The 13,845-nt window shown below is 33.5% G+C and overlaps 1 protein-coding gene and 1 pseudogene across 1 annotated transcript; one reads left to right on the top strand and one right to left on the bottom strand.

Annotated features, from left to right (window-relative positions):
• Positions 1 to 424: 424 nt before the first annotated feature.
• Positions 425 to 4,269, top strand: LOC114407475 (PSME3-interacting protein-like). Its single transcript, XM_028370579.1, has 7 exons — positions 425 to 556; positions 697 to 771; positions 869 to 926; positions 1,243 to 1,298; positions 1,567 to 1,629; positions 1,821 to 1,889; positions 3,743 to 4,269. The coding sequence occupies exons 1-7, from the start codon at positions 500 to 502 to the stop codon at positions 3,995 to 3,997; spliced, it is 633 nt and encodes a 210-aa protein (XP_028226380.1). The 5' UTR covers positions 425 to 499; the 3' UTR covers positions 3,998 to 4,269.
• A 1,819-nt stretch (positions 4,270 to 6,088) lies between these two features.
• LOC114407474 lies at positions 6,089 to 11,905 on the bottom strand (annotated as a pseudogene).
• Positions 11,906 to 13,845: the final 1,940 nt, after the last annotated feature.

The following is a 13,845-nucleotide window of genomic DNA, read 5'->3' as shown; positions in this document are numbered from 1 at the left end:
TTTCATAATTTTTTTTATATTCCCAATAATTCTATTTCAAGAATATAAAATAAGAATACCATTTTTGGATATTTTAAAAGAATTATGTTTGATTATATTTTAATACTTTTAGAAATAATTTAAATGAATATAAACAAAAAAGGAAGTTTCATGTTTATCATACAATAAATTTCAGATTCGATGAAAATATCATTTTTTCACCTCTCTTCGTGTAAATAGAAATGTTGACAAATATATATTTTTTGTTCTTTCAAAACTTATAACAAACGTTTCCTTAGTGGAATAGTTTTTATTCTTTCGTATTATTATAATTATCGTATTATTTTATATAAATAAAAAAATAATAAATAGATGAAATAAATAATAATTTTATAAAAATAATATTATGATTATTAATTTATTTTTAGTTTTTATAACTTATAGTTAAAAAAAGCTTCTTCACCATCCTTGTTCTGCTACTTTCTCTTTTCGGAATTGAAGTTTCGCAAAACTTGAAGCCATGGATGAAGATTCGGATCGTCCTATCAGGATTATGAACTTCGTCTCCGAAGACCAAGTAAACTAACTAACTCTCTCAGTCTCAAACTCGCACTTCATTCTCGAATCCACCCAATTGTGCATAATAAATTAGGGTTTCGTTACCATTTCATTGTTTTTTTTTTCTTTGCGTGATTGTTTTATTTATTGTTGGAGTAGTTGGTAGAAGCTAAAAAAACAAGAGGTGAACGTGTTGAAGACGGCACTGCCCAGAGGGATAGACCTCTCTACGAGGTTTGTTTTCTCATTTTCTTGTATCGCAAAATTTGCATTGTAATCCTCACGAATTGATTTTAAGGGAATTACTTACTGAAGAAGCTTTCGAGTGCAGATTCTAAAGGAGAATAAGGACAAAAAAGATGCGGAATTTAATGAAAGATTCAAGCACAGTGAGTATTCAACCATCATTTTGCCTTCACCTTAGTACTTAGGAGTACAGTGAAACTTCTTGTTTTTTTAGTTTTTTTGTTTTACAGTAATTGAATGTGATAGTGTTTGGCAATGGCAACTGCCAAGGCAGCTTGTAAGGTTTAACCTGTTAATTCTTTCATGTTTACTTGGTGTTTGCCCTTTTGAGATAGGCATAGTTTGTGCTAGTTGTTTGACTGACGTTCAGACAGCTATTTTCCTCACACTTTTCTACATGGTTGTCTTTTGTTGTTATTCTGCATTGAATTTTGACCCCTCTAATTATCACATTCACAGGACCACCTAAAGCTTTAGATGAAGATGAGACCGAGTTTCTTGATAATTATGAAACAGTGAGTTCTGGTTCTCTTTTGACAACATCTTGTTTCATGAAATTTTCATAGATGGATCCTGAAAGTGTAAAGCATAGGATTTTAGATGTGTCCTTTGCTTCAATGGTTGTACGGACTACTGGCAAGACAGCTATTTTAGATCATTTGGAAACAATTAGTTGACATTTAACATTATAGAGAACAAAATAAATGCTTGAACAAATTGTTGATGCGAAGTTTATTCAAGTGCTTGCTCTTCTTTCTAGTATTATTTTTATCCACCTTTCAGACAAGAAGGGAATATGAACGACAAGTGGCAGATGAGGAAGCCCTACAAATCCAAAGCTTTCAAGTTAAGTCATAACAGTTACTGTATGAGAAAATTGTTTTATTTAAATAAAAAATGCAAGTTCCTTGTACTTTTTAATTGATTTTCACTTGGAGTATGTTGGACTCGCCACTGCTGAAGTGTATTTATCATTATGTGTCCATTATTTGGTCAACGAATTTTCTAACTATATTGATCTTGTATGTTGATTTCAGGCAGCGGTGGAAGCACAGTCCAATGTCGTGCATGAAGTTAAGGAAAACCCCCCTTTACCTGTCGTCCAGGTTGGTTGGTGACTTTTATGTGTTGCTACCATTTTTTCAAGGGTTTGACTTAATAATGTTTACATTTCCACACAATAATGTTGCAGCTGATTTCTTGATTCCTACAATAAGATCTTTACATGATAGGCCAATGGGTCTATTTATGATGAATCAGATCTTTGAATGGTAGGCTACTCAGAAGGGGATGGCCTCTGTCATCTATTTGACATTCATACCAACATGTGTCTATATTTATTGTCCTTCCTGTAGTTCTGTTTTCTGAAATTTAAAGTTTATATGAGCTATTATTTTTGGTGGTTTTCAAAAATAATAGCTCATATAACTAGATTAGAACCTCTTATCCTCCCTAGACTGCTCAATGATATTACTTATTTGTTTAATTTCACTTGTGGTCCCTCTAATTTAGACTTTGTACAATTTTGGTTTCTTAAGTTTTTATTTGTGTGAGCAAATCAAGCCCCTCTATTTTTAAAATTAAATAAATTTAATTCTCCTCAACTTTCTTATAATGGATAATATGAAATAATCTTAATAGTTAGAAATTTATTGGAAATTTGATAAAATTAAAAAAAAAATTAGTAAAATGTGTGATTGGGGTTTGAAGAGGAGGTAAGTTTAGGATCTTTTATTTTTCCAACTGAATTTTGGTTGATGAGTTTTGAGCGAAAGTTTAATTTAATTAATTCAACTTCTGAAACATTTGTGTAAAAAAACTAATGAGTGTTTTAAAAAGAAAGAAAATGATATTGATGGAGGGACTTAATTGTAACAATTAAAAAAATATGATCGGTTGTATTTGCTCAAAAAGTTGTCAGTGGACTAAAACTACACAATTATAGTAGGACTTTGTTTATTTTTTGAGTAAATTATACTCGCATTTCCCGTGTTTTTTTCAAATTGCATTCGACATCCTTCTTTTTTTACCCTACAGAAAATCCCTTAATTCTTTAGTTCACATTATACCCACATCCCCTCTTTCCTAAACATCATTTAATAATTTAACAAAAATAAGTACATGCTAGTCACATGATTTTTAATGAAAATTTATATCTAAAATAGTTCATCTTCTTCCTCTTAACTTTATAAAGGCATGACATCATTTTCAACTTGAAAATATTTTAACATTCTTCGTTATTTTTCTTTTTTCTTTAATTGGATGTTAACCCAACTTTTTGTTGGACGTGAATCCACCTTATTGGTACGCATGTATTAATACCCTTTCTTTTTTTTTTTAGTTCAAAAAACTTTTTGTTGGACGTGAATCCAACGTTTGTTTGTTGTGTTTTTGTTGAACATGTTCCCAATAATGCTTATTGATTGAATATGCTCATTTGCTTCAAATTTTAGTGTTTTGCTTCTGCATTTGTGTTTTTAAGTGCTTTCTTTGAAATATTTATTTTTGATGACTAGGTGTTTGATATAATGTCTCAATGACTCAATCAAAAGCTGCATCTTCTTACATTTTAACAAAAATGAAGTATGAGTCAAATATCAAAGTAAAAACTGTTATTGTCTTTCTTAATTTGTTATTGAGTGTTTAACAAAGATGTTAGGATAATTTTCTCTGCTCGTATATTTCAATTGACGTTAAAAGAATGGGGTAAAAGTAATGTAAAAAAAAGAAGAGTGTCGAATACAAGTTGAGAAAAACAGGTATAACTATAATTTACTCTTATTTTTTTACTTTTACTGTTTTGGATCATCTGAAATCTTCAGAAGCCATAATATGTAATCCTTCATTTGGCAATCTTTGAAGGGGTGTTAACAATGCATGTAGTTTTAAATAAGACATCATGGGTGTTGCAGCTATTGCTAATTCATGCTTTTTTCACCACCCTGTTTTTCTCGTGCAGGAACAAAAGTCTGCTGGAAAGAAGAATCCAGCCTCTCGCCCATTAGGCTTGATTATAAAAGTCAAGCCTCAAGCTAAAAAAACCAAGGTGAATCAAGGAAATGCTGAGGAAATTTCAAAAGCAGGAAACACTCCTGTGAATGATAGGAGTAAGTCTTTGGAGCCAGTACAGGCATTGAATGGCGAAGCTGATAAGTCCCAAGTTGCCCTAACTGGCCTTGTTTCGTACAGTGACGAAAGTGACGATGACTTGTAATTTTATATATATATATATATATATATATATATATATATATAAGAGGTTTCGTGATTTTTTTTAATTTTTTGCATGTGGCCTTTATTTTCCTTTTTATATCCCTCATGCATATATTCAGGACGGCGGTAACCACCACGTCTAGGTAGCACCAAAAGCCATAAGGTATTGTAATCACCTCTGAATTACTTATCTGCTGCGTTCCTTTTTTCGTGGCATGGAAAATTGAACAATCATTAGAATATAGTATAAATTATATCTTTTGAAATAAAAAATTATAGCCTTATACATTCATAAAAGCTTAAAACCCGTGGACTTTTCTTAGAAAATTAAACATTCTAATAGAATGAATCTCCACACATGTGAGATTCGTCTAAAGAGTTTGCAAATGAGAGAAGAGAAGAAATAATGGTTTATCCTGATTCATAATGAGTTAAATTTAGGAAAAAACTTAGGATGATTGTTACTCTTGTCTATTGCAGTATTGTCTAACATTCAATATTAGTAACTTATAAGAGTGTGTTTGATATACACATTAAGCCATTAAGGTATAATACAAGTGAAATGCGAAAGTTACCATACAATAGATAATACAAATAAAACAATTTGAAATTTATTATAATAGTATTTTTAATATTAATTATCTTAAATAAAAAATGAAATGAATATTTTTTTATCGAGTATTTTAATAATAAAGAAGAAAAGAGAGGGGGGGGGGGGGGGGGGGGGGGGGTAGGATGTTTCTAAACCTATGGAATAAAATAGAAAGTGCCTTCATATCTTAGCGAAGCAAAGGCATTCATCTGGGTAGCAAATATGTCGAAAGAAACAATTTCAAAAGGATTTTATTTGTGATTGCAGAAAGGACGCGGTAAAATGTAGATAGATCCAAAACTTAATGAAACGATGATATTTAACTGCAGCAGATATACGAAATTGTTTTTTTTTAGGGTAATATACAAAATTATAGTTGAAGGCAAAGAACAAAAGAAAAACAACGTTATGCCTTACCGTAAAAAATAAAAATAAATTATGCCTAATGTAAAAGTAGAACCTAACAAGTTCTTATATAAAGAAGATTAAATTAGTCATTTAGTTCCTATAATTTCATGATTTTTATCTTTTAGTTCCTATAGTTTGAAAGTGCTCTTTTTAGTTTCTATAATTTACATTTTAATTCTTTTTTAATCCATATAGTTTAAAAGTGTTTTTTTAATCCCTATAATTAAAATGTAAACTATAAGATTAAAAAGATCACTTTCAAACTATAAGACTAAAAAAATAAAAGTCATGAAACTATAAAAATCAAATAAGTAATTTAACCTAAGTAAAAATATACTCGAAATTATTTTTAGTCATGAAATTCAAGAGATCAGACTTCTCCGTCCAGATTGACATATCTAAAATCTCCCATCCTAGGATTGGGAATGCCCCATAAGGTTGCCGATGGTAAACCCCATTATAGGCTAACTCACTCACGGGTCAAATAGTTTTGAGTTAAGCTAAATTAAGATACGAACATAACTGCCCGAATTTATTTAACTGTCATGTAGGCTATAAACTAACCAAGTAACCAAAGTAGGTTATAAATTATAAACATGTGAAATAAGCTTGTTTGCCACAAAAGCTTATATAATAAATTTCACCTGTCAAGCATACTCGTGATACGTACTTAAAAATGATTCATACAGTCCAAACTTGATTTTGGAAGAAGCTTCAGAATCTAAAACGAAGAAAGCTTTTAAAAACCAGTTACTTGTCATTAGGCTAATCTTGTTATTTTCAGTTTCTATTCTCTCTTTAATTTTTTTCCTGGTGAAACAGTTTCTATTCCAGGACTGTGTCTAGAATTTTTCAGACCTTAGACAAATTTTGTATTTGAAAAATAGTTAATTAAAATTTAATAATCAAGCAATTTAAACACATTTGGTAGGCCAGTTACCACATTGATAATACACTTCTTTTTCATGCATTACCTCCCACAAGATGTTATGTTTATGTACAATTTTGTCGTTTTCACTCCTTGGTCATCTATTGATTCTTGCTCATTTACACAACTAAGAAAGAAAGAGGAATGATTTTCTTCTATGAAAATGGGAGCAAGGATGAAGTATTTCCCTTTTATTGAACTTCACAAGAGTAGAGTGGAAAACTTTTCCTGGAAAAAAAAGAAAAGAAATACACTGAGATACTATAATGCTGTTGTATTTTTTTTTTCTTTTTGAGAATTATCATGCTGTTGTAGCACTTGTATGAAGTTGGACCAATGAAGCATAAAATCCATCCTTGATGTTAATGAGTGTCTCATGCCTCCCTTTCTCGACTATTACTCCATTTTTTACCACTGCAATCACATCTGCATTTTTTATTGTAGATAAACGATGAGCCACAACCACAGTGGTCCTGCTCACCATCACTTTGTCTAAGGCATCTTGAACAACTCTCTCTGACTCAGCATCTAGTGCACTTGTGGCCTCATCCAGTAGCAATATCTTTGGACTTTTAATTATTGCACGTGCAATGGCCACCCTTTGTTTCTGCCCACCAGATAGTTGGATTCCCCTTTCTCCCACTACTGTATCATAACCCTATAATAGGAAAAAGACAAAACTTGTTAAATGTTATTCACATGTGTCTATGTGAACAGTTCACTGAAGAAGACAGTACTTGAAATGAAACTATCGCAAATACATAATGCGGCTGAAAAAATGCATAGCAGTGGTTGACTGGTATTAGTTTTTACCTGTTGTAAACCACAAATAAACCCATGTGCATTGGCTAGTTTTGCTGCAGTTATGATTTCTGCTTCAGTTTCATTACCTTTCTTTCCATATGCAATATTGGCACGAATGGTGGCATTGAACAAGACTGGCTCTTGGCTTACAAGTCCCATCTGCTGCCTCAACCACTTGAGTTTTAAATTCTGAATTTCTATCCCATCAAGTGTAATTTGACCAGAATCAGGATCATAAAATCTCTGTAACAAGGCAATCACTGTGGATTTCCCACTCCCACTTTCACCAACAAGGGCCACCGTCTGGAACATCAAAATATGATTGGAAGTTGGAACCATTAACTGCAGTATGCATCTTCAAATGCTTGGTGAGGCAAAATTGAGTTTAAAATGACAACAAATAAATAAAACCTTTTAGCTTTACCTTGCCTGAATGGATAGTCAAGCTTAAGTCTCGAAAAATTTGTATATCTGGTCTAGATGGATACTTAAAACTTACATGTCGAATCTGTATTTCTCCTTTTACACTATCCACCGTGTCACCAAACTCATCACTTGGATCTATCTTCGATTTCCCATCAATTATACTGAATATGGAAGCAGTGGCTATCTTGGCTTTGTTAGAATCAGGAGCAAGGGAGCTTGATTGGGAAATTCCAATAGATGCCATAGTTAAAGCAAAGAAAACCTGCAGAACATTTTAGAAGAAAATGTAATGCTTCCTCACTTTAAACACAAGTTGAGAACTAATGTTGGACTAGTATGAAAGAGTTATTAGTACCCTAAAAACATCTGTGAATGATGCCTTGCCAGCTTCCACAAATCTGGCTCCAGCATAGAAATTGGTTGCATAGACACTGAAGAGCAAGAAAAATGAAACTCCAAATCCTGTTCCACTTATCAAGCCTTGTCGTATCCCCGCTTGCATGGGACCTTCGCATTTCTTCCTGTATAGTTCCATAACTTTCTCCTCAGCACAGAAAGAAGCTACTGTTCTTATGCTTCCAACTGCATCATTAGCAACTTGGCTTGCTTCCTCATACATCATCTGCATCAATTTATATCACAATACTCAGAATCTGTTGCAAAATCTAAATAATGCAGTTACCTAAGTAGCATTGTATAGCTATGAAGAAAAAGCTCACCTTTGCATCTGCATTGGATCCCTTCATGAATTTCATTTGAATGTAACCATTTATTCCAATGAGGGGAACCAAGACAAGAAGAATAAATGCCAATTGCCAGCTCGCAACGAAAGCAATAATCAAACCTGCCAATGCTGTTGCTATGTTTTGAACCAATAGACCTAAAGCATCACCAACAAGGGCACGCACGGATGCAGCATCTGCTGAGAGCCTTGCACCAATTGCACCACTCGAGTGTTCAGGCTCATCAAACCAACCAACCTCCATGTTGATCACCTTCTCAAAACAAATGAGCCTGATACGTCGGATTAACTTACTGCCAGCCATAGCGAAAAAGTAACTTCGGGCTGGAATTGCCAGTAAAGATCCAAATCCAAGGGTCACAAACATGAGTGCCCAAAACTTGGAATCCTTTTTCATCTCAGGAAATGGTTTAAAAAATGTTTTGATAACACTGGAGAGCAGCACGCCAAATATTGGAAATATGGTACCATTTGCTATGGCAGCTACACATCCAATCAGAAGCACCGGAATCTCTGGCTTGTTGAGGGAAGCAAGGCGCCGGAGTGGAACTTCTGGTGATTTTTCTTGAGGCTGTGAGTATTCAAGTTCAGGATCAGGGATGTTAACTCCTATAGGTAAACCAAATGAAACTGAAAAAGAGTGGCGGCTACTGTTCCCCATAGATGATCCTGATCTTCGAAGTGACTGCCTTTGACTCAACTTTGTAAAGGATTCTGAGGAAAGTTCCCTCTTGTTTTGATTGTCTCTTGTTTCTTCTGATTCCTTGTTTCCCTCTTGCAGATGTATAAGTTGAGAGTAAGCACCCTCAGGATCCTTGGTTAATTCTACGTGTGTTCCTGATTAATAAACACAAGTTATAGTGAGATATATAGAAACAAAAAGTGTGATAACTTTGAATTCCAGTCTCTATCTGCAGCCTGGTTATGTTCTAGGATCCGTCTTGATAACAAAGGATGCCTTATTTTTCTTATATAATTATAGTTAAGCTTCCCTCAAGTAGTTACTAAATTGTTTCATGGTGATAATAAAATATATTAAAAAATAGAGTTTCAGAAAGACAGAAAGTTGGGGTCAATGATTTTAGCATGAGAAAGTGTAAAATACACATATTATGATCAACGGTTGACATCTCAATGAAAGAACCCAAGACTTGGCTATACGTGTTTCGTACCTTTCTCAACCATTTTCCCTCTATGAATTACCGCGATCATATCGGCATTTCTCACTGTGCTCAGACGATGTGCAACAATAACAGTAGTTCTGTTGACCATGATCCTGTCTAGAGCTTCTTGTACTATTCTTTCTGACTCTGCATCAAGTGCACTTGTTGCTTCATCTAGAAGTAGAATTCTTGGATCTTTCAGTATTGCTCTTGCAATGGCAATGCGCTGCTTCTGTCCACCTGATAGTTGAGTTCCATGCTCACCAACCATTGTGTCCAATCCCTGAATGCAGAAGGTTAAAAGGTTGAGGTTACTTATCAAGTTGCAAGATCACAGATAAAAAATAACTTTGAAATAGTAGAAAATGACTAGACACCAGAACCTGTGGCAGTTTGTCAATGAATTTAGCAGCATTTGCAAGTTCTGCTGCAGCTCTTATCTCTTCAACCATCGCTCCCTCTTTTCCATAAGCAATATTATCCTTAATGCTAGATGCAAACAACACTGGCTCCTGGCTGACAAGGCCAATTTTTCCTCTGATCCATCTTAGCTGAAACTCTTTTACATTAGTTCCATCAATAAGAACTTCACCTGCCTGTGGATCATAGAATCTTTCAATTAAACTGATAACTGTTGACTTCCCACTTCCACTTTGTCCTACTAAAGCTGCAGTAGTGCCACTAGGTATATGAAGAGAGAATCCATTGAATATCAACTCCTCAGGTCTGGCTGGATAACTGAAATAAACATCCCTTAAATGAATTTCACCGTGAATATCCTCTAATATTTTTCCGTTTGGGTCATAAGCATCTATCTCTGGCTTTCTCTCAATTGTCTGAAACATTTTATAAGCTGCTGCTTGACCTGCAGCAAAAGCACTAATGGAAGGAGATGCCTGGCCAAGAGACCTAATACAGATATAGCCGTATGAGTTGAAGTATTATTCATTTATTATATCTCTTTCTGTGTGTGGTTGTGTTTTGTTTTTAATCTATTTCATTAGCTGATATAATATATAAACTTGAATCTACTTACATGGAAGCATTTAACACAGCAACAAACACATTGACCACTGCACCCGCACTATATCCTTTTTCCATTATCATCTTTGCACCAAACCATACAGACAAAGCATATCCACAGAACATAACTAACATAACTACGCCAAGACCCATTCCACCAACGAAACCTTCATGAACTCCTGATTGATAAGCATCTGCAAGAAATTTCTTGTAACTAGACACTGCTTGCTTTTCTCCCGTAAAGGATGCAACCTGGAAAAATACACAATGAAAGAAAATATCATAGCACTGCCAGGGAGAAGCATCATGACATACATACTGACAAGTTACAGAATTTCATAGAAAAACTTGAGACTTAACTACGTACAGTTCTTATTGAACCTATTGTCTCTTCAACTACATGTGAAGCTTTTGCATATGCGCTTTGACCTCGAGTTGCCATCATTCCTATGATAAAGGCCATAGTAGCCCCTGCAGCAGCAACAAGTGGAACAACGGATAACATGACAACAGTTAGAAGCCATCCTTTGATAAATGCTATCACAAAGCCCCCAAAGAATGTTGCTACTAGCTGCAGAAATCTCCCAACCTATTTAAGCAAGAAAGAGTTGAGTAAATGGACACTGTAACAACAAAATTTGTAATAAAATATTTAGTGCAATTGTGGCCACATATAGTAGTAGTACTAGTACCTTCTCACCCATGGCATCTTGTATGAGAAGAGTGTCACCTGACATCCTCCCTATCACTTCTCCGGTGTTAGTTTCCTTATCAAAGAAAGCAATATCCTGTCTTAGTATAGTTTTCAAATACAAGCCCCTTATTCTTGCAGCCTGTCTTTCTCCTGTGACCGTCCAGCAAGTCACTTCTGAAAAGTGAAAATTGTTTTTCCAGATCAATGTCTATTTCGTGTGTCAAAAAAATTCTTGCAAGATATTTATGTAACGAAAAGCTGAAATTATCTTAATTGCAGAATATACTTACGGAGGAAAGCAGCTAAACCGGTGCCTATTCCTAAGTATACAAATTTCAGACAGACCTGCAATTTTGACAAGTAACCACCAAGTCATGACATCTGAACAATAAAGTTATTTCATATGTATGTCTTTAAATTGCAATAATTGATGTTATTTCGGGACTCTTTTACTTCTCATAAATTTCATGAAACAAAGCCAAGTTTATTTACCTTTACTAAGCTCATTTAAAATAGTAAGAAGTGTTGTACAATGTACATCACACTACTTAATTCTCTGATTATTATTATACCTTGGAAACTTGTTTGACAACGTCGGAGCCAAATTGGTTATTGCCAAAGCTATCAATCAGTTCCCCGAACAGCAATGTCATGAGAGGCATCCCAAGACCATTTCCAATGGCCCCAATGGTGCCAACAACCATCAAAATGATGTCAGTGGAGTCAGCAAATAAGAACAGCTTATGATAAGGAACTGTTTCAACCTTTTCTTTTTGTTGTCTCTTTTCTCTCTTTTCCACCTTTGTGCTGCTCTCTTGTTCTGTCCTCTCATCATGTTTAAGCTCTTCATCTTGCAGGCCATTCTCATGCCTCATCATATCAGACATCATCAGTGTCTTCTATACTCTTCACCTATGGAACAAAGTTGTGATACACTTACACGAGATTAACAACAATTCAGAAAGTTTAGCCACCCCAAAAGGGTCCTATATTAGACCTCCAAGGGCAACAATAAACTCAGAAATTAGTAATAAAAAGATGCAGAAACACAGTGAGGTTTGAGACTTCGAGCTAAAGCTCAGTGAAAAGATTTTCCTTGATCAAATTCTCTTGCGGTATAAGTCCTTTTAAAGCTTGACAAATCAAGCTCCGGGACCCATCACCAAGTTGATATTTAATAATAGAATTAGCGAACTTTTATTTAATGTGAAACTATAAACACTTAGAAACGTAGAGCAACTAAAAGCAAATAGAAAAATTGCAACGAGTGTTTTCCGAAAGTGCCCTGAAGCTATAGATGATTCGTTCACGACCATCACTGTGAAAAATTGCAATGGGCTTATCCCATAGAATATTAAAACACGTCAATTTTTTTAAAGAAAAAAACGTGGTGTGTTCATAATATCATATTAAACTCTAGTCAACTACATTACTCGTTGAAGGTACGTACTGATTTTTCGTAGAAACAGGAACATGCGCTAGATTGAATAATCCAGGCAAAGAAAAGAATATCATTTTCTGACCAACCACCACATGTAATAAAGAAAACAAAGGAATACAAAAGAAAAAGAAACGACTTATCAGTTATCACCGGATAAAACTCAGGTTAAGCATTGTTTAATGATAGTTAGTTGAGCCATTCTCTTCATTTCATATCAAACCTCAGTAATAAATATCATTCTTAAAATAATAACAAGGAGAATAATTTAAATAGAATACACTCACTGTATATTTTTTTTATACCATTATCTAATATTAATAAACTGTTATATATGTATAATAATTGGTTATTGAAATAATTACCAAAAAATTATATGTAAGATTATTTTTAATTAATTGATGATATAGAATATCAGTATATATGAAAATTAAACTGTAATTAATCTTAATTCCGAAGGAAGAAAATGATACCCTGAAAGGTTAGAGACTTGAAAAAAGATAATCTGTTAGTGACAGAATTTAAATACCAGCAACATTGCATGTCATGACATCAACACGATTGTTAACATGAGCAACAACAAACCTGTGTGTACTAGAAGCCAGAAAAAAGTGGTTGAGAGATATTTATTCATTCAGTCAACCTAGGAGAATGCAAAATGGAAACAATAGACAAATATAAAAAAGATAATTGTCTTTTCTCATTGAAAAAGATTGAAAATGGTACCCCTAATATGAAATGCTGAAAGTAAATAACTATGCTATTGTTCCTGCAGTTCTGTATTATACCGTGGGTATATACTGATTAGAAGCTAGCCCATATAAAATACATGCACACAAGAAATTATATTGATACAAAAATATGCACAAAGTATATGAATATGATATCACTGTGCTCATAGTCATGGCTTGTTGTGCAAGCATCTACTTTCCATGGACGCTGCTAATTTTCAGGATAGTTTGTTTGTCTTTTTATATACTTTTGTTCGATTTTAGAAAAATATTGAGAAAGTTATTAAATTAATTTGTATTATTCTTTTCTATTCAGTTGCGTACATACTCAAATGTCATGAAATTTTCTTTTCAAATTAGAGAAAATCAGTTCAGTTTCAAAATGACCTAACTCTCTATAACCTTTTTACATTTTTCTTCTTCAAAATATTGTTTTGTTAGAAGTGAAGTCTAAGACGGTGAGGGAATAGTTAACATTAAAAAGTTAATAATAACAAATAATTAACGTCGTCACTTGAGTTGGCGGTCTTGATAAAAATAAAGTTTTCATTCGTGGATATATATCTCTTCCTGATGAAATTAATTGCTATGCTATTCTAGTATCAATTCATTTGTGCTGCCGAAGAAAAAAAGAATAAAACATTTAATCCAATCCGTGAATTTTATGATCTTTAACTTCAAGTTTGACCAATCATAATTTCTCCTTCATCAAGAAATAACAGATATCGTGACATTTAAAATTGTTGTCTTTTACCAAATACTACTACTAATAATAAATGTTTCATGTTTTTTTCTATATCAATATAATATTTCTTCTTTTTTTATGATAAACAAATTTTATATGAAGAGTATTTGTTAAGAAAATTTACATACAAATGGGTTCTGAAAAAACATTAATAA

The sequence above is a fragment of the Glycine soja genome, chromosome 3 (genome assembly GCF_004193775.1).
Source record: "Glycine soja cultivar W05 chromosome 3, ASM419377v2, whole genome shotgun sequence".
NCBI classification, from domain to species: Eukaryota; Viridiplantae; Streptophyta; class Magnoliopsida; order Fabales; family Fabaceae; genus Glycine; species Glycine soja.
The sequence above is the reverse complement of the archived record's forward strand: the minus strand, read 5'-3'. Positions and strand labels throughout refer to the sequence as shown.